Raw genomic sequence first — 22,128 nt, 5'->3', positions numbered from 1 at the left:
TATGGGTTCTGATAAATATATTAAGCCATATATTCGCCATTACAATATCATACAGCATAGTTCTACAGACCTAAACAAATGCTCTGTGTTCCACCTAATAATCTCTCCTCTCCTGCTCATGAACCCCTGGAAAATACTGGTATATTTAATGCCTCTATAGTTTTACCCATCCTATAATGTTATATAATTGCAAATATATATAGTTTTTTTTTCAGACCAGCTTCTTTCACTTAGTAAGAGGCCCTTAAGTTTCCTCCATGTCTTTTCATAGCTTGATATCTTGAATGCTGAATTAACACTCCACTATATGGATATACTATGGTTTATCTATTAACTTATTGAAGGATATCATGGTTGCTTCCCATTTGGGACAATTATGAATAATGCTGCTGTAAATATCCATACAGGTTTTTGTGTGGATATAAGTTATCCAGTAATTTGGGTCAACACTTAGGAATACATTTTCTGAATCATAGTGTGAGAGTATTTTTAGCTTTGTAAAAAACTGCTCCAGAACTTAGAAAGTGGTCTTAATTTAAAAAAAAAATCTATTAGCTAACTTGTAATAAAAAGAAACTTCCTCAATGTGAGAAAAGATAGCTATCCTATTGCACACATCAGAACCAGGAGCAGATTTTTAAAAATCTCCCTTTGATGTCTAGAGTACTAGAGGTATTAGGCAATGAAAGCTGGCAATAAAAGTTAAGAAAATGTGTAAGGATTACAAAAAAGGTAAAATTGCCATTATTTACTCTTGACAAGAGAAGACACTTAGAAAACAAACATAATAGAAAAGTTCACAGACTAATAAGGAAATTTAATAAAGTCAGCATAACCAAAACCAATTATATTGTGTTCTACCAGAAACAGAAAACAAAATCAAGAAAATGATAACTTTTACAACAGTATCAAACTTATCAAATACCTATGAATAAGGCTTACAAAATATTGGAAAAAAATTATATTGAAAATTATAAACATCATTGGGAGAAATAATAGATATAAGCAAATTGAGAAAAATACCCAGTTTAGAGAGTATAACACTAAATATTTTTTAAATGTCAATTCTCTCCAAATTACAGATGTATTCAATAAAATCTCATTAAAAATCATGCCAACGCTTTTTATTTGCTTGCTGTTTTGTTTCTTTTTCTTTCATTTTTTTTTTCTTTTTAAGGTATGGAGGAATCATCAAGATGAATTTAAAATTCATATGCATTTGCTAAGTTCTTAGGTTAGCCAATGAAATTTTTGAAAATTATAACACAACTGGAAAAACATAATATATCAAGGCCTACTATATGATTATTAGTTAGCATAGTGTTTTGTCAAGAGCAGAAAAATAAGACAACAGAATAGAATAGAAATTTAGAAACAGACCCACCCTAAAACATCTTTCTATGGTAGCATGACAGAAAACAGTCTTTTAATAAACACTGCTAGGTTGTTTGAACCCTTAATAAAGTTTATGATGACACTCAGATCACCAGTAACAAACAATTCCAGAAGAATTGAAGTTATTTAGTGGAATTTAACACTGAAGTAAAGTGGGCCTTTAATTGCTTTTGGAAGATGATTTGAGAAAATTAAATTTATTTACTGCACAATTTCTCTCTCTCTTTTTTAGTGAGTTTTAAAAAATTATTTGGGGTAGGTTACAGAAGGGTTCACATTATCTGTTACTCATCTCAAAAGAGCATTGTTGTTCTATATCTCATCCCCTTCAATCTGGGCTGATTCTGTTGACAAATAGCATGTGGGACAATGCATGGGCTCTCTCTCATCCAGCGAGGAGGTTCACAGAACAGAGTAGAGGAGAGTGTGGCTACAGAGTTGCTAATCAAGACCTCTGGAGACCAAGCAGAAAGCAGGTCTGATTTTATTGTGCAGTTACCATGTATATATACTCAGGCAGTAGCTAGACAGATTATAGGCAGCCACTAATACACTTTCTTGCTAACTATCCTTGCAGTGACCAATCGAGGACCTGGCCAGAGCAAGCAGATTACAGGCAGTCACCAGTACAAATTCTGGCCAACTGTCCTTGTAGTGACCAATTGAGGAGCGGGCCCTGGAGCAAGTGTCAGGACTGCAACACATGGCCTCACACCCAGGGCTGTGCCTACAGGGTAAGCGGCCTGCCGCTCACACACCTAGCATGATGGGAGTGGCCTGCCACTCAGAAGCCCTTAATGTATGCCATGTATGCAGAACTAATTCCATGCACCTGTCCCCCACCCCACAACTCTGAGGTTGGGTCTAAAGAAATCTTACAGCTGTTACTTTCCTCTCTTGAAAAACATATTTTTGGGATGCTGTGCCCTTAGCCTAAGAGCCCTGTCTTCATTCTTGGGGGACCACATAAGCCACATTTGAGGCCCTGGAACTATAAGCAGAGGGTGTCCCAGTATCCAAGTTGAGCCTGTTAAGGACCTGAGCCGGCTTCCCTCTGATTGCAACCACATGGGAGACCCCAGTGAGAGCCCCCCAGCTGAACTTGGTCAATTCCCAGAACTATGAGAAATTATTATGTGGCTGTAGTTTTTAAACCACTAGGTTTAAAAAAAAATTAAGAAGTAGATAGTGTAATACTGTTTTTTCAAAGACAATATTTCGAAGAATATATTTTTACACAGAAGCAGGCAGTGAAATATTGTGTTTTTCAGATTTTCATTGAAGATGTTAAATCTAAAGGCAAAAAATTCTTTTGGCATCCTTTACTGTCTTTTTAATATCTGTAGGAGCTGTAGAGATGTCATCTATTTCATTCAGATGGTTACAATTCATTTTTCAGATTTTTTTGTTTTTCTTCCTTATTGGTTTTGAAGGTTGTTTATCAAAAAAAAAAAAACCTTCTGATTCTATTCATTTCTCTGATATACATCCATTTTCAATTTGTTAATTTTCTTTTTCCTCTTTTGGATTTTTAAGTTAAATTTATTTGGTTTTCCTAGATTTTTGTTAAAAATTGTGATGTCTGATATTAATAAATTTATAATTTTATAATATAAGATTTAAACCCTTAAGTTTCTAACAACTGTTTTACTTGCACATCAAAAATTTTGAAAATCTGGGCTGGGGTTTTGGCTCAGTGGCAGAATGCTTGCCTTGCACATGTGAGGCACTGGGTTTGATCCTCAGCACCACATAAAAATAAATAAACAAAATAAAGATATTGTGTCCATGTATAACTAAAAAAATAAATTTGTTTGAAAATCCATTTTAATACACCTCTATTTTAAAATATTTTCTAATTTCTCTCCTGAGTTGTTCTGGGTCAATACATATATTGTTTAGAAGTATATTGCGTCATTTCCAAAGATACTGGCAATTTTATCAGTCTTATTAATTTGTAATTTGATAAAATTGTGGTCAGAGAATATACACTGTATCATTTTAATTGTTTAAAGTTATTGAGACTAGTTTTGTGGCCACAGTAGAGAATTCTATATTAAATATATTATTATTGCAACGTTAAGGAATATATATATTTTGTATTTATTAGATGTCAACAGTGTGTGTATATATGTGTGTGTATATGTGTACTCATATATACATAAAATCAATTATAAATACCAACTAGGACAAGATGCTTAAAAGTATCATTCATATCTTGACTTTCTTAGTGATTTTTTGTTTGTACAAAACTATAAAGATGTTTTTCTGCCTTCTGTCTACCTCCCAAGTTCCTACACCCCCACCATGAACTCAGCAAATGTTATGAAAAGGGACTCCACTAGCAGGAAAAAGTAGACACATGTTATATTTGGAAAACTCTGTAGATTTCAATCTATCACTCAAACCCCCTGGGACATTTAAGAGTTTTCTGTTTTCTCTGCCCTGTCACAGTCTCCCCTTCTGTGGTAGATCCCATTTCCCACACATGTTAAGATTTAGAGATGACCCAAAGGATCAGAGTGGACACTTGTCCTCAGCTCTGTTAAGCAGAACTTCTCTCTCTAGTTTTTAAAAACTCTTTTCATCTATAGCTCTTTGAAGTACTTAAAAATAACATTTTTCAAGTTGATTATTTTAGTTTAGTTTACATGTTGTTGTTACAGTGACAAAGATGGCCTTTACCTTGTTCCATGTGCTAACTGGAACTATAGTTTGTAATTTTTTTTGTTCTAATCCTTGTTACAAACTATAGTCATAGTTCATTCATTTAAAGCCCATGAATTATCCCCCAAAATGACTATACCATAATTTATCTGTCATCTATCTAAAAATTCAGATTTTTTTTTCTTCTTACATCTTTTATCTGCCATCTTGGCTAAAAATATGATAATTTATCTACACTGTAAACTCCTAGGGTAAAAAAACTGAATTATCCAAACCACCCAGTTGGGCATGTCAATTTATGCTCGTATTTGCCATGCATAATATCCAAATGTCATCTTGTAGTATATTGTCACCTCACATACTTTGTAATTTTTTATATATAGAATTTTTATAAGCATGACAAATATGTCATTTTTTCTTTCAGAATTTGTAAGATGTTTTTATTTTTTTCAGTCCTAGTAGAATAAATAGCCAATTTAAAGTATGCTTGGGCTCATGTAGCATTCATTCTTTTAGACAGATTACAAGAAATGGATTTTTGTTGTTTTCAATCACTTAACATTTGCATTTTAAAAGCTAGTAGATACTATCCAGCTGCTGCCCATTCACACTCCTCTAAATAGTTATTTTTCAATTCAAAGGAATTTCTAATTCTATTTTAATTTTATTCAAAATATTTCCTTTTTATCTTCTGGGTTTTCTGTTTTGCTTAAGAAGATTCACTTTACAAATATCTTAAAAGTGTTAGTAGATAAAATTTACACATCACAAAATCTACTCATTGTACAGGCAAAATTAAATGATTCTAGTAAATCAATAATTTGTGCAACTATCACAACTCAGTCTTAGAATGTTTCTATCTCTACAAAAGTTTTCCTGTTTATTCATAATCCCTATCCCCCATTCTAAGCCTATACCCACTGATCATATTTGTCTTTTCTATATCATGTGAATGGAAACATATACTCTTGTGTTGTTTCTTCCAGTTAGTACAATGCTTTTAAAATCCATCAGTTTTGTTGCATATATCATCATTTTGTTTCCTTTCATTGTTGTATGGTATTGCATTGTGGGTGCAGTGTACTTTGTTTATCCATTTACTGGTTGATGAATATTTGGGTTGTTTCCCGCATGGGGCTATTGTGGCTAATACTGCTCTGAACATGTATACACAAAACTTGGTGAAGACACATTTTGATTTTGCTTAGGTAGATTTCAAGGAATAAAGTTGCTGGGTCATATGACAAATATGTATTTAACTCTTTAAGAAAGTGACTATTTTCCAAAGTAGTTGCAACATTAACACTCCAGCAAAGTATAAGGTTTACAAAGCCTCTTTGTTCTTAAATGTAATTATAATAATGGTGATGATAGTAATAGAAATATTAACAAATGCACTATTAATTTTATACTTTATATTTTCAAGTTTTATTCATCACAGATCGATTTTCTTGAAATGAATGTGTTTTTAATACATTTTGTTAACAAATTGAAACCACCCATGTATCTTAATACATGATCAGGGTTTTGATTCTGGTCTCAGGAACAAAAACGTATCTGTTAAAATAGGTGTATGAAATGTATTAACATCCAATAGCTTTTCATTCCTTATTATGCCTCCTTTTAAACATAAACCTTGAGAATATAACTTCCTCAAAAAACCCCCCAAATTTCAGAGTATTAAGTTAAAAAAGGCAATCTTTTTGCTTTTTGTTTTCTTGTAATTAGTTTAAAGGGAGGAATTTAACATTTAATATTTTTTTAAATACTCAAAACCTTGAATCGATGATGCTTATTAAGAATCTATAGGCCTTCATGAGGAATTAACTTAAAACATTAACAACCTAATGGTGTCTGGAACTACCTTTCCCTACCCCAAATCATTCTCTCCTACCCCTCCATCATTTCTTTCCTTCAACACAGGCAAGATTTTGCTCCTTTTCTTCCCACATGCAACAGGTCCACTCCACAAAAGTTGAATCATAGTGTACTGAGCCCATGACTGTAATCTGTGGTCCTCTGGGAACTCTGGAAGTTGTTTACTTAGGCCTTACAAAAGCCCACAAGAAGAATTTTCTTTTTCCTGCCTTTAGAAGTTGTTGTGAGAGAACATGGAAGCTAAAGGTGCAGGAGGTGCCCTACCATCTCAGCATGTTGTGAATGATGAAGATCGTTGGAGAGGCCACTGGCCCATTGACTCAAGCAGCCCTGGAGATGTCCCACCTTGGATCCCCCTGCTGTGTATCACAGCAAGTTATGGAAAAACAAAACTAATTAGATTGGATTTCCTGCTATTCTTACCAGAAAATACCTTCACTGAAATAAGAGAGCCATAGATTTTAGTTCTACCTTTCAATTAATTTCACACTGTGGATCTAAAATACAATGAGACAAGTCATTTGTTCATTGGTGGGAACAAAACCAGAGTAAGGTTACAACCCTGGGATCTAAGAGAACAGATATCAACCAATATCTACTCATCAAATTCCTATAGGCGAATCTGCTTTATACAAATAATTCATAATGTGACTTAAAATATAATTTTTTATAAATATATAAATTTTAATAGACATAAAAATAAAATAAAAGTGATATCTAACAATGGAGAAATTGTTTCCAAATGGTTATTACTTTGAGATAAAATTCGGAACTGATTATTTGCTCTTGGATTTGACTTATATTGGAAAATGACTCTTCAGATGGAACACAAGAGCAGAACCCTCTACCTTCTCATCCAATTTAAGTGCCTTTCCCAGAAACTGCTTCATAATAGTATATTAATAGAGTCTGTTAATTTTGATCCATAGATTGATTTGCAAGTTACACAATGTTTTAGGCAAGCACTGTCACCCCCAAAAAGTTTTGATTTATTTTTCTAGCTTGTTTTCTATTAAGTACTTTTCATCAAGTTTGCTTTATTTGTTATAGTCTGTGCTTTTTGGCATTGTCTTTTAAAATTCTGAACCAATTTTTAAATTGACAAGTAAAAATCATTTGCCCCATGGTGTAGTGCATCCTGTTTGATATATCTGTATGCAGGGAAAGGATAACTCCACCTATTTAACAAGTGGAATATCTCATGCACTTACATGAAAATGAAAGGAATTGTTATATTGTGATGCAGTCCTTCATTTCTCTTTTCTTTCTTTTCCTTAAAACTCTGAAGCAGATGATTTTTCACTCCATGTTTATTTGAGGAAAATGGAATAAAATAATGTGGCACAAAGTGAGTTCAGACCCTCTGGAGGCAGTCAGAGTTGAATATTCAGGGTCCAGAAGAAAATGGAGAGAAGGTCCCCCTGGGGCTGTACTGGAGCTTCCAGGTCAGGGGCAGGGGCTCAGGAAGCAGCAAGAAGGACATGTTCTACGGGGATCACTGAACTACAGAGAGCCAAGTCCTGAGAATGCCCTGTCTATGTGGAAGAAGGAGAGCCAAGCAGGAAGCCTTTTTATGACTTGGAGAGGTTCCCTCAGTGTTGTCACCTTCTATTCAGCTCAGGAATCCTGCAGAAGGCAGAGGACAGTGGTATTTCAGTCCTGGTTTTGCGAATGGCTTCCTTTCCCCTCTCATGATAGCATTGTAGTACAAAGAGAAAAAAAAATTCTCAAGTCTCCTAATCCAATGCTACTTGTATAGACCTTTTATTATGTGGAAAGAAGATTTAGTGCATACTGCCTGATCAGAAATTTGAACTCAAAGCCTTTCCCCTTATTTCCATCTCAGGTCTGGTCACCTCTACCTTCTGTTGTAGGGAAAACAAATCTGTCTCTAAGAGAGGATTAAAGGACATTACCTGTTGGCGGAATTTTTTGGCATCCTAGGAAGATAGATACTTAAAGATATGGAGGCAAATCTTCCCCCAGCCTCAATATCCTGAGTCTTAGATATGCCATCTGAGATTTCTCAACACCACAACCCAAATCAGCCAGGGCAGAGGGTGGAGAACAAACTGAGAGCGTGTGACTAGGAAACTCTTGTCACACAAATAGAATATTTAGCAACTCTTCCTTCATTTTCCCCAGGTTGTTGACCCAGTATCTCTAGTTGTTAAACTTTCTTTTATCTCTATAAGCCACAACCCCTTAGGTTTTGATATAGTTACTATAGACTGTTGATTTACAGTTTTCTAGGAGATTTGAAGTCACCTGGGGAAAGAAAAAACTTTATACAAGGTATCCTGAGGACTAACCTCAGCAAAGCCCTATTTCTTACCCCAGAAAAGTCTATAGAAAGTCTCAGCTACAAACTGGTTCCTTACCTTCCTAATTCCTGTAGTAGATGAACATCCCCACCCCAAGGAAGAGCAGACCCAGAGCAAAGATCCCAACTCCACTCAGCATCTTGTTCAATGCAGACTCAGACTGTGGCCCTGAGAGAAAAAGCCAGGTTTAGTGATTTTTGCCCCTAATGTATCTCTCAGAGACCATGAGAGACAGAGCTTTGAGACTGGAGGAAGAAGGCTTGACTACATTCTTGGAAATACAGATTTAAAAATCACATTGAACAGCTAAAAGATTCATGCACTGAATTCATTAAAATGTCATCACCTTGAAATATTGCCTGATGTAGGAAGAGTCTGGGACCCATGGAGGTTACATAGCTGGTCTAGGTTGACAGAGATAATGAAAGGAAAACCTGATATTGGTTCTTCTGGATGTCAGCAAGGCACCTGCATTTCTTCACTTCTAAGATCTCAATGAACAACCCAAACCAGGGGCACCAGAAACATGAACCCAGTCCTGAGTCAGGGTCTGGAGTCAGGATAAGAAAGTGACTGTTTTGAAACAACCTGGGCCCATTGTATGAAAATGAAATCCAAGGTGCCATGAGATCAAAGAAACAATAGGATCTCACAGAGTGCAATTTATTGTGAGGCATAATGATGAAAGTGTGGTCCTTGGCAGCAGCAAGACCAAGTGGATCCCACAATTTGAGGAAGAAGGAGGGGCATATATCCAAGTTAAGACAAAAGTGACTTCATTCAAGCCAGAATACCTGGTTTGTTTTAAGGTAATATTAGGAACATTCTCATCAACAGGGACCAGTTATAAAGCTCCGTATACCACTCTAGCAGTTGTTATTTATTCATTGTTTGCTGGGAAATGAAGCAGGAAAAGCCATCTAGTGCTACTTTGGGTGATCATGACAGTTTACTCAAGATGGCTGCAGTCATGCCAAGCTAACTCTACACTTCCGCCTCTTATAACCAGCTCTTACAATCTCTCACACACTCTCTTTTTGAGACATATCCTAATCTGTGAGGGGTTTAATTTTGTGTAGTCAGCACACTTTGAAACCACTTGTCTGACTTATAAGAAGAGTCCACAGCAATAACAGAAGCATTTGGGGGGAGGATTATGCAAATAATAATGACACTCATTTTTTTTTCACCAGGAGTCCCTGAAACCAAACCAACAATTTAATATGTCTTCTATAAAAGGGAGAGAATAAAATTGTTTGGTATGTGTTGGGTTAAGTGCTAATCAGTGCTTAGGAAAGCTTGCAGTTAGATAAGGACTCTAAAAGAATGTGATAATGAGAAAAATGGAAAGCGGAGGTGGGGGGTGGGGGAACTGGCCACTTCCTTTATCTCCAATCTGTAGGAGAAAAATCTAAATAGAGTGATCCTGGTTGAAAAGAATTGTACTCATAAAACATCTGAAAAAATCCTTCTGTGAGTGGCATGCAACCTGTCATGTATATATTCCTCTGCTTGTAGGCATGGCATGTCTCTCCATTGAATCCTAGATCCACATCTCCAAGGAATGAGTAATTAATAAAATGTCCAAAACCTCTCTGATGAGTTCTCCAAATTTCTTTCCCTGGAATTGGTAAACAGTATGTGAGGGGCCTTTGCAGCCCTGGGATTGAACAATGTATTACATGAGGTATGTGATACGAGAGATGTACACACAATGTTTTGTCTTGATAACTGCATAGCTTCCAGGGAAAACAGAAAAAGACTGCAATTTCAGCTATGGATGGAAAAATAGATGCTTAATAGGGGCTTATAAAGCTAAATATGTGTCATCCGACAAGACAATACCGTTGGCATCATCTCTCTTAGATAACACAGCAGTGGCAGCTGATGGCTGGTGTAGTGGAGCAGAGGGCACATGTTGGCTAACTGGATGGGGTCTGTAAGTGATTCCTGAAACTAACAGTGAGATGGCATGTCAGACTGGGAGCAGCCTGAGGTATTTCCTTTAGCCAACTAAGGGCATAAGCCATGACCTGTGGAGGTCTAGAGTCCAAGATCAAAAGGGATAGTTACCTATGACCAAAAACCTATAGGTACCTTTTGTACTCATGTTATCCATTGGCTGCTCCAAGTATACCAATAATTTTCAGATATGAGGGTCACTCCCTCTTGTACTTATGAGACCATAGGCACTGTGCTGCCCATCTGCTTCTGTCACCTTGTTTTCTAAAAGGCAGGTGATGAAGCAATTTCATAGGTAAAGGGGCCCAACATTTTCCACTATAAGTTGTTGAAAAGGACACAACATTGTTATAAATATGCATGCCACTTTTTTAAAGTAAGGGCCTGCATTATAGTGGATTGAGGCTGGTGAAATAGTCTCAGCTACCTTCTAGAGATGAAATAGGCCATCTGCCTACCTTTTTTTTTTTTTTTTTTTTTGGTGGACCAGTTCATTGTGACCAATTAAAGTCTTTTTTAAATTTTAAATATTTTTTTAGTTGTAGATGAATACAATACCTTTATTTTGTCTATTTATTTTTATGTGGTGCTCAGGATCAAACCCAATGTTCCACACATGCTAGACAAGTGCTCTATTACTGAGCCACAGTCCCAGCCCAACCAGTAAAGTCTTGATCAGTGACTCCAACTATAATAGGGTATCGCCATGTATCCTAGTTAGCGATTTATACTGGGTTCAAAAATCTGACTATTCCAATAACTTAAAATGGCAAAGAAAGCATGCAAACACACAAAAGTAACTTTTCAAAATCTGAGACAGCTCTCCAATCTTTGAGGTCCATGGAAAAAGAGAGAGAAAGCCACTTTAATTCTTTATTCTTATATAGGGGACACAAAAGAGGAGGTTCCATGGAACATTCTATCCCCAAAAGGACAAAGGGGTCAGGTTTCAGGGGCTGAGTCTAGCTTAGTGATATCTTACTGTCAACAGATTGACTGACATCTAGGAAAGCCATGCCCATCTCGTGCTGTGTGGGGATCATAGACAGAACGAGAGAAAAGGACACATACATCGCCTGCCCAAACAGAGGGGCAACATCTGTTCAGTCCACTTCGTGCACTCAGTGCTCATAGTTCACACACATGCGGCCCATGGGGCGCTCAGTTCCTAGTGGCAGCTCCCAACAATAGAGCATTGTAGAAACTCTATTCTACAGGAGTGTGTCTAGTTTCAGCTCCCTTCTAGAACTGTGACCAAAAACCTAGAGGTACCTTTTGTCTTTGTTGACCAGAGGGCCCAACTTATGCCATCTTCCATACTGTGACATCTAACTGTATTGGCATGATAATACAGAGCATGCACCTGGTCTACCAAATCCTTGCTTTTTTTCAAATGCTTACGACTGGGGAACATCTAAGTCCTTGTGGCTTCCTTCAATATCGTGGGTCCGAGCATTGAACTAGATGATAAATGAACAACATGGTCTAGGTAAGATAACTGGCCCCATGGTGCCAAGAGATAGAAGGAAAAGGAGACAGACTAGAATTTCACAGAGCACAATCTCTTAGCAGAAGCAGTGTCAAGTAGATCTTATGATTTGTATCAGAAGGAGGGTGTCCATAATGCTCAGGGTGAAAGTAATTTCATTGAAGCTGGAATGCACCTGGTTTATCTTCAGTTTATATCAAAGAGAAAGGGCATATTTCTGGTTCCAGTGTCTGGTTGTAAACCTGCACCTACCACTCTAATGGTTTGTCTATTTATAGTTTGCTAGAAAATTATGCAGGAAAAACCAACTAGGATTACTCTGGGGCTATCATGGTGGTACCATTCAAGATGGCTGTGGTCATGTCAAGCTGAATCCACATAGTGACAATGACCTATGATATTGTGGAAAGGTTCCAAATACTTACAGCATCTCTTTGAACTACTGGGCATAATTGTTTCCCTAGGGCATATATGTGTTTGTAGAAACTATCACAGGACTACTCCCCATGACCTATGTTACCGGAAAGGAGAACATGCAGCAAATGAAATTATGGTATAGGGAGAAGAGAAACCTTATACTCAGAGGTTAGCCAAGTCTCATTCCTGGTGGGTGAGGATTTATAAGTTCAGGAAGTTTCTCACTCACTCCATTCCACTGTGACAGGGTTCATCAGGCTTGGGTGCTCCACCTGGCAGGTGTAGACCTCTCCACTCTGAGGGACTGTTTCCAGCATCACCAGCATCTGGAAGGTCCAGTCTCCATTCTGGATCAGGCCTGTGGACACGACCCCAGCCTGCTCCTCCTGGCCATTCCGGAACCACCTGACTTCAATGTGGCCTGGATAGAAGCCACTCACTGCGCAGACCAGGAGATTGTGGTGCTGTAAGGGCAGTGTCTTTGTGGGATACACAGTCACCTTCGGCTTAACTGAGGGAGAAAATGTGGAGAGAATATGTCAGGAAGGCAGAGTCATTCTCCTTGGTTGGCTGCCTTTCTGTCTCCCTTCAACTCCAGGCTCAAGTATGACAGGTCTAATCAGAGCTGGCCATGGGCCTAACAGTGTCATGTGCCTTGAATTTAATCCTTATAGCAAGAGCCCATTAGTTTGAGAGATTTGGGGAAAATATGCATAGTTTTGTCATAGCTTGAAAAAATATTCATTATTGAATTAAATGTTTACCAGATATATAGGGAATTAATTAAAAGTGTGATTTCTGAACTGCTTGGGTTTAAATCCAGATTTTGTCTTTTTTTTTTTTTGTATCAGGGATGGAACCCAGGGACACTTAACCACTGAGCCACATCCCCAGACCCCCACCCCCTTTTATCCTTTTATATTTTATTTAGAGACAGGGTCTCACTAAGTAGCTCAGGTCTTTACTAAACTGCTAAGGCTGGCTTTGAGCTCACAATCCTCCTGCCTCAGCCTCCCGAGCTTCTGGGATTACAAGCGTATACCACCACACCTGGGTTGGATTTTGCCTCTTACTGGTTGATTTTTTTTTTTTGGTACATTTCCTTGTGCCTCAGTTCTCCCCTTAAAAGAGGATATTGACACTTTAAGCATTAATGTATCTAAAATATGTAAAATACCTTCAATATGTTAGGTGTTTATTATCCTTGTTTACTTTGAAAAAATATGACAAAGGTATTTGGATGGAGCCTATCCATGCTACCTTGATGGACTCACATCTTAAAATGCCTCAGAGAGGGCTCCACCCTGAGAAGCAGGAACAGACAAAAGTGATTCTCTTGAGTCCCAAGGAGAGGGAAAACATCAGGGAAAGTCATTTCTTTTAAAATTGATATATTGACACTCTGAGGATGAACTTCTCTCTTTTGCAAATCAAGCACACCTACTATTAGAATTGTTATTATTTTATTATATGTGGGAACAGAGTGTCTTTTGGGTAGATGCCCAGCACCAAGGAGAGGCAGTATAGATGGCATGGGATTAGATTATTTATAATCTCTCTTTCTAGCTGATGCTTGGGGCCTAGACATTGACATGTGTTAAGTGCCTGAGATAATCCCTGACATAACCAATCTCAATCATGCATTTTTATAAAAGAAGAAATCTTGTGGAAATATTTCTCAATACTACAAAATGATAGACTTAAGAATAATTGGCTAATAATAACATTGTTGCATAAAAAATCATTAAATAAAAATGTCTAAATTATTAGCATAGAAAACAATAAAAAGAATCAAAATATAAAGCCAGAAATTGAAGCAAATGCTAAAGCAAATATCAATGAAGTGTTGATAATCTTCTTGCATACAGACCCCATCAAACACTGAGAAAAACAATAGGACCCCAGAGGTAATAAATATTAGATAATTATCAGAGCAGATAACAATTGGCCAATAAATGTGAAAAATGTCCAAGAATTTAGAAATAAAAAAATTGAAATTAAAAATATGAAGGTACACATTTTAAACTAAGTATTTGGCAATATGGAAAAAATCTAATAGAGGAGAATGAGAGGTAAATTGCTCTATTGTACAAAGAAAACTGTCACTACTTAAGTGCTATTAGCATTACATAAAAATAGTTAACATCAATATGTTAAGGAACCAAATTATAACCTGAAAACCTATTTCATAATCATTTCAATTATGTAAAAATGTCTTTGCTAATAAACAAACAAGTCAAAAATAGGAAGTTTTGACCTAATGGAAACCTCAGAAAGACCAGAGGTGCTTCGGAGGTCTCAGACCCACACACCCCTCCTCCACCTGTCTGGTGGATCCAGCCCATTACTCACCTCTCCGCTTTGACAATAGGCTAACAAGTGCGTAGTTGTTCCTGCACCTGTCCACAGCGGCGCGGTAATTGTCCAAGATGTCCTTCTGGCCGTTCAAGTACTCAGCTATGGGCTGCCCCAGCTCGCTAACTGCCCGGAATTCCCCCACATCACTGTCAAAGCGCAGGACTTCCTCCTGGTTAAAGATGTATCTGGTCACATGCCACACCCGCTCTGTCCCATTGAAAAAATGACACTCAGCTTTCATCTGCTGCAGGAATCGTGCTGTGAGGATAGGAAAAATCAGTCTTAAGTGGACTTGCTGGGAGGACACTGACAGTAAAGGCAAAAGCAATGTGGCTGGGTGGGGAGGAAGATGGTTGAGGGCACCAGGACACCCCTAATTGACTCGCACCTGTCCCCAACCCCCAAGTATCAGCACCCAGGGGTTCATCTTCCATCTGAGACAGAGAACCAGAAGTGGTGGGGTCATACCTCTAATTCCATGCCATCTATAATGCCTCTCCTTAGTGCTGGGCATCCACCTAAAGACACTCTGTTCCCATCTCTCATGCCCATAGCTTTTTACCCTCTGTTTATGAAATACCATCTCTGACATTTTATAAACCCAGACTCCAAAGACAGAAAAACAGACCAAGCCCCTCCACCCCTGGAGCTTAATTCAGCAGCAGCTATTCAGATATTAGAAATGTCAGAAGAAAAGTATAAATTTCTTTTATCAGAGATTAGCAAAAAGATCTAGATGACAATAGGGTTCTGGAAAAGAAATTCTTTTCAAGTAAAAAAAAATAGATGTGATTTGAACCAGATGAAGAATGTGGCATATGTGTATGTTCTGGGGAAAAGGGAAAGTACCTGTCAGGTAAAGGTAATAATCATGTGAGAAAGCTTGAAAGAACAGATGAGCTTCAGGAAACTGGAAGACACAAGGCACCGAAGCACATAGAGGGAGACCAGGAAGGTAGAAGACAGACTGGAGAAATCATGGGGAACTGCACACTTAAGAGCCTATAGTGGATGTCAGGATTTGGGATTTATGCTGAGCAAAGGCAAATCTCTGAAGAGGCTTAAGGAGACTAAAATCAGACTCTAATACAGATCCACAATCTCTTTTCTGAATTTCCAAATGCAGGGATCTCAGAAAACAAGATTTTTTTTAAAAATGTGATGCAAAATTCACTTGTCAAATCTGACCTGATGAAGTAAAGGTAAAGATGTGTCTCAGAGCTTTAAGAGTCAATCAGTCACATGTACTTCTGTAGTTTCAATACATAGAAACACACATGTATTGTACAAATGTAGTATGTATGTATGTATGTATGTATGTATATATATACATACAAATGTATATATAATTTGGGGGGATTTTTTATATTTAATTAACTCAGAAAACATTTTAAAACTGTAGTTAAAAGTAAGACAAATGAATGCAATAATCTGTTATCATTTATAGTACAGAATATGGGTTAACTGGTTAATTTTGATGAATTTTACTGAAAAATATTTGTAGCAGTCATCAGTATTTAAGCCTTATAAAAGAGAGTTACTGAAAGTTAACAGAGATCAGGAGGACAAAGAACTGATGAAATATTGAAAAACATTGTATAAAGAAAAAATGAAAAAAATAAAGATCTTGAACTTGTATTGACCAAATGGATTCAGGAAGAAAGTGGTGAATTGATGCAACTGTGAAGCTTTTGTTCATTTGCTTTGTAATGAAACAAGCTAAAACAAACCACAAAGAACTGAATTGGAAAAGGAATGTTTAAGTGTCACATAAACAGAATTCTTAGACATAGCACAATGTAAACTAATGTTTTCTACCTTAACACTATTTATATTTTTTGGCAGGGGGTGGGGGGTGCAGTTTTACCCGGGATTGAACTCAAGGGCACTCGACACTGAGCCACATCCCCAGCACTGTTTTGTACTTTATTTAGACACAGGGTCTCACTGAGTTGCTTAGCATCCCCTTTTGCTGATGCTAGCTTTGAACTTGTGTGTATCTTGCCATCCTTGAGCTGTGTGTGTGAGCTATGGGCATTTGAGCAATATGAGGGGACTGGTCTGGCATTGCACTGATTGGGCTGTGCACAGTAAATGTGCCTTTTCTCTCCCACAGTACCTGAGATGGATGTGACTTGCCAAGATGTCAATCAGTCTACTGACCCAAGACATCACAAAGCAAGACTCCATCTTTTGAAACCCTGCTATCTCTTGTGTTATTTGGGTGGAATACTCTATTGAATGTTTTTTCCCTAAGAGGTTCAGGGCGTGCTGTCTCTCTTGCTCTCTTTCCAGCGCTGTCCAGCAGGGAGCTGATCCTGAAGATTACAGAGCCCTCCTTCTTAGAAACTCACATTCATGTGTTGCATGGTTTCTTTGCTGTTTTCTTAGTTTAATGTTGCAGCCAGCTCTTTTGAACCCAGCTCCTCTCATCAGCGCAGGCAGCTGCTGAGACTTGTGGCCCTCTTTCCTTATCCTCCTGAGCTGCTGGGATTATAGGTATGTGCCACCTTGCCTGGGCACCACTGACATTTTGATTCAGGTAATTTCTCACATGTCTCCTGGTGGGGCCTGGCAGTGAGGTGTTGGATGTAAAACCGTCCCTAGGTGAGCATTAGTGGTGTAAAGCACCTGAAAATCCCCTAGTTGAAAAGCCAATGGACATTATGAAGCAGCTTTGAACTACATGGAAAAATGTCCAATTAAACATAAGCCTTGGCAATGAACAAATTTGTTTGGCTGGAAAAAATAACCAAATACTAGAATCACATCCCTAAAACCATTCATAATGCCCAACAAGAGAGTATTAAACCTATTACAGATTCTAACCAAACTATCCTTGCATGTGATAATGCTTACCTCAAGCAAAATGGGCAGTGACTGAAAAAAGCTCAAATCCAGGAAGTTTGAAAGGTATATTTTATTTCTGCATTATTAAAAAAAAGAAAAGAAAATAGACAAACAGAAATTTTCTAACTGGTTCAACAGCCACTTTGTATCCATGGCTTAAACTTTTTTTATAGACTATTGAGCTATCAGAAAATTGTAAAATTTTATTATCTGCAAAACTGCAGTATATACTATATTCCTAAACTTCTTGCAAAAATTGAAGTTAGGATTTTTAATCTTCCCAGTATTATACCTGTATTGAAATATTATGACTAATATATCTTTAAAAAAGAAGTAAGGTGACATCCCATGTAAATAGAAGGGACAGCAGTAGAGCAAGTGGAGGAAGGGGACTGACAGGGAGGGAGAGAGGGATGGCAAAAGGGAGGAATGCAACAGAACAAAACTGACTGAATTATGCTATGTACACATATGACTATACCACAGTGAATTTCACCTCTATGTATGTCTATAAAGCACTAATTTAAAAAAATGTAAATAAATAGAAGGAAGATAAGTAGAGTAGAGAAGAGGATCAGGGGAAGGAGGAGAGGAGGTAAAAGGGAAGTACTGGGGACTGCAGTGGAGCAAACTATATTCCATGTACGTATGATTATGTCAAAATTAACCCCATTATTATATATAACTATAATGTGCTACTCAAAATTTAAAATGATACATTTATGCTTTAATGATACTTATTTAGTATTTAAAAACAGGAGGCAGGAATGGTTTTTGAACTCTGTGTTTAATGCAGCCTAAAGAGGCTTAGAATCCACAGCTTTCTGAAGGAAGTCAGTTACTAAAGTTTATTATGAAGTTAATAAATGAAAAATCAACCTTAATAAATGTTTGTCACAGACTAGGGACTGTGCCTATAATTGCAAATGAACTAGCAGATGAAGATTTTGTCAACTATAATGCCATTTTGAGATATGAGTTTAAGAATACAGACAGAAAACTGAATATCTAGAGGAGAAACATTCCTGTTGAAATGTGAAATGGGCAACTTGTTAATGGTTCCTGAACAGGACAATAGGGACCTAAGAATATAAAGGGTCAGAATGTATGAGCCTACTTAACATCCTATAAATTAATTTGTAATGTCTCAGTTCCCCAAAACTTTCTGAAATATAGTGGAACAGGAACATGACCTCAATAAAAAATATTCTATTAATCTCATGAGGGTTGGGGCTAAGGTTTGACTGATCACCTGAGTGACCAGGAGACACGGCCATCAGCTGAAACCTACATACCAGACCAGAACCCTAATGGGGAAGCATGATCTTGCTCAGTATTCCCCAGCCGTGAGGGAAATCCAGCACCATTCGGTCATACATATTCTACCTAATTGTTACCCTAATAAAAACAAACCCTACCTTAAGCTCTGACTATGTATCTTGCTTTTGAGATTGCCCATATCCTTCTCTGGAAATGTATACTTTCACCTTTGATTTTCTAATAAAATTCTTCCTCTCCTTGCTGAAACCTGTTATGTTATTAAGTTTTTTTCTGTGATGTTGTCAAGAGCCTGAAAGGTCTGGATAAAGGTCTCTTCTACCTCTGGAAAGACCCCCTTCTACTCCCATATATCAATATTTAAAGGGAAGGAAATCATATGAATATCATGTATGATAAAAGTTTACAAGATAAAAATCCAAATAAGCCAAAGTAAGCTGACACAAAAATGAAACAAAACTGAGCATTTTGGGGCATAACCTGAGTGGTGGAAGCATGGTAGTGGGGACAGTGAGAGCCACAGGTGAAGTTTCACAAAAGTGATATGATGAGAATAGGGGACCAGTTAGCTAGTAGCCCCAAACATCCACCATGAAACCAGAGATAATTGTGGTTTCTTGAAGAGTTTCCTTATAGACACAAGTGAGTCACTGGAAAGAGTCTTCAAATGGTAACACGAAGAGTGCTGCTTTCTCTCTTGTGAATCGTTTTCACTGAAATCATGAAATGATTTCATTTCTAGGTTTCTGAGCCTAGACATAACACCATATATAACAGGCATGGTTATTTATTAACTTATTTATTAACATGGCTATTTATTTAGCTTAATGTGAATCATAGTTTGAAGATTGCTTCACATTTTCTTAAAAAAAGTAACTAGAATAGTATTTATCATCTTTATGCCATAATCATTGTTGTATATAGATTGGGATGTGGAAATATTGGTGTGTTTAATTACAGGTCATTGCCCTTTGTCCCACAGAGAGTATTCTTTAATTAATTGGAAATGGATTATTAACATTCTAAAATCCCAAACCCCAATTTCTAAAGCACATCTAACTCTAAGAATTTCAGAAATGGAAATGTGGCTCTGTATATGCTTTGAGACACTGCTGATTGATGACAGAATAAAGGATGATTTTGATACAGAAAAGGGCAAAGGGGAAGTGAAGAGATGAGTTTGGAGGCTTCTACTTGAATAATCCAAGTAGAAGATGACAATATCTAGGACAAGGGAAGTAACCTGGTACACAGATGGGATTTGAGAACTGCTTTGGACACAGTGTCCCTGGGACCTATGGATGGATAGAATGATAATAACTGGCATGGACGTAAGTGCAGTGTGGCAGGCACTGTTCCTAATGCTTTACACATATCATCTCTGTTAATCCTCAAAACAACTCTGTAAAGTAGATATCATCATCCTTATTTTACAATTGAAGTTACTAAAACATAGACAGGTTATGTCACTTTTCCATAGTCATACACTTAATGACAAGCCAAGAGCAAGTTTTAGAAATTTGAAAATCTACATGTTTTAATGTTCAACAACTATCTACACTTCATTTTAAAAACCCTGGATAGATAATAGCCAATATATCAGAATACAGTTGACCTGTGTGTGTGCCTCTGCTACAGATAGACCAGTTCAATAAAGAAAAAATTGTATTTCAAGGAGAGCGATTGAGAGAGAACCATAGAAATCAGTAATGGGAAACTTAAGCACCATGGAGAGTCAAAAAGGCAATCTAACAAAAAGAACAAAATAAATGGCAATTTTAAAATCACCTCTCTGACAGAGAGGGAGGATTATGGCTGGTGTGTACATCCCTAGAAAGAAGACAACATTCTAAGTAAGAAAGTCTATGAGAATCATATGACACCATAAAGCAAACAAATATTTACACTATGGGAATTACAAAAAAAAGAAAACATAGATTTTGAAAATATTTTTCATAAAATAATAGCCCCAAACTTTCCAAATATGAACATTCAGCTATAACCTCAATGAACCCCAACTAGATTAAACCAGACTAGATCTTCACCAGGGCATATTATAGTAAAAGTATGAGGCACTGCTAGATAAGCTGGCACATGCCTGTAATCCCAGCAGTTTAGGAGGTTGAGGAAAGAAGACGGTGAGTTCAAGGCTAGCCTCAGCAACTTAGTGAGGTCCTAGGCAACTTAGTGAGACTCTATCTCTAAATAAAATACAAAAAGGGCTGGGGATGTGGCTCAGTAGTTAAGCACCCCTAGATTCAATCCTTAGTACTGCCCCTGACCATCAAAAATGTATGAGGTAGAGAGAGAATCTTAAAAATGATAACAGCAAAGCATCAAATTACATATGAGATAATGCCTATTAGACTTATAGAAGATTTCTCAACAGAAACTTTATTGGTCAGAGTAGAATAAGATGGAATATTCAAAGTACTGAAAGAAACAAAGCAAAACAAACCTGTTGACCCATATTACTACACTAAACAAAATTATCCTTTAAAAATGAAGAAATATAATCTTTCTCAAATGAGTAGAAACTGAGGGAACTCATCACCACCAGACCAGTCCTTCAAGGAATATCTAAGGGAGTCATATATAAAAAACTAAAGAATGCTAACTTCCATTAGGAAAACATAAATATATATAAATTCACTAGAAAAACAGATCCATGAAAGTTAAAGAGAATCAAACCTTAGTAAGACATAGAACCACCAAATCACAAAATAAATAAGATATGTGAAAGAGAAAACAACAACAAAAATACAAAACAAACAAAATGCAATTAATGAGGTAACATCAAGAAGTCGTATCTATCAACAATAACCTTGAGTGTGATTAAATCCTTCAATCAAAAGACACAGACTGGCTGAATCAATTTAGAGGAAAGCCTAATTATATGCTACCTACAAGAAACTTTCTTCACTGGTGAAGATGCACATGGACTAAAAGTGAAGGGTTATGAAAAGATATATCAGATATATCACAGAAATGAAAACCAATAGTGAATAAGTAAAGCAGACTTTAAGCCAAAAGCTGTAAAACTAGACAAAGAAAGTCTTTATGCATTAATAAAAAGATCGATTGGGCAAGAAGATTGCAAATGTATATGCATCTAACATGGAATCCCACATGAAATCTAAATGGAGATATTGATTCTAATACATTAACAGTTGGGATATTCAATATCCCCACTCTCCTCAATCATCCAGACAGAAAATAAACAATGAAACATCTGATTTGAACCATACTATAGGGCAAATGGACCTACAAATCGTTTACAGAACATTTCATCCAATAGTACTAGAGTATGGATTATTCTCATCAGCCTCTGGAACATTCTCCAGGATAGATTCTTTGCTAGTCTATGAATCAAGCCTCAATAAATTTAGAATAATTGAAATCATGTCATATATCTTCTCAGGCCATTGCAGAGTAAATCTACAAATCAATAACAAGAAGAAAAATGAAAATTATAAAAATACATGGAAATTGAATAACATGCTCCTAAAT

At 36.9% G+C, this 22,128-nt stretch overlaps 1 protein-coding gene across 1 annotated transcript in view; it reads right to left on the bottom strand.

Annotated features, from left to right (window-relative positions):
- Positions 1–7,497: 7,497 nt before the first annotated feature.
- LOC143400735 (HLA class II histocompatibility antigen, DRB1 beta chain-like) overlaps positions 7,498–22,128 on the bottom strand; it is a 30,373-nt gene continuing 15,742 nt past the window's right edge. The window contains exons 2-5 of the mRNA XM_076857738.1: positions 14,485–14,748; positions 12,362–12,643; positions 8,322–8,432; positions 7,498–7,566 (exon numbers count right to left, since the gene is read on the bottom strand). Of these exons, the coding sequence (XP_076713853.1) occupies positions 8,326–8,432; positions 12,362–12,643; positions 14,485–14,748 (653 nt within the window). The 3' untranslated portion in view covers positions 7,498–7,566; positions 8,322–8,325. The remainder of the gene's footprint in view (positions 7,567–8,321; positions 8,433–12,361; positions 12,644–14,484; positions 14,749–22,128) is intronic.

Source organism: Callospermophilus lateralis, chromosome 6 (genome assembly GCF_048772815.1).
Source record: "Callospermophilus lateralis isolate mCalLat2 chromosome 6, mCalLat2.hap1, whole genome shotgun sequence".
NCBI classification, from domain to species: Eukaryota; Metazoa; Chordata; class Mammalia; order Rodentia; family Sciuridae; genus Callospermophilus; species Callospermophilus lateralis.
This window is presented reverse-complemented; position numbering and strand designations above follow the sequence as displayed.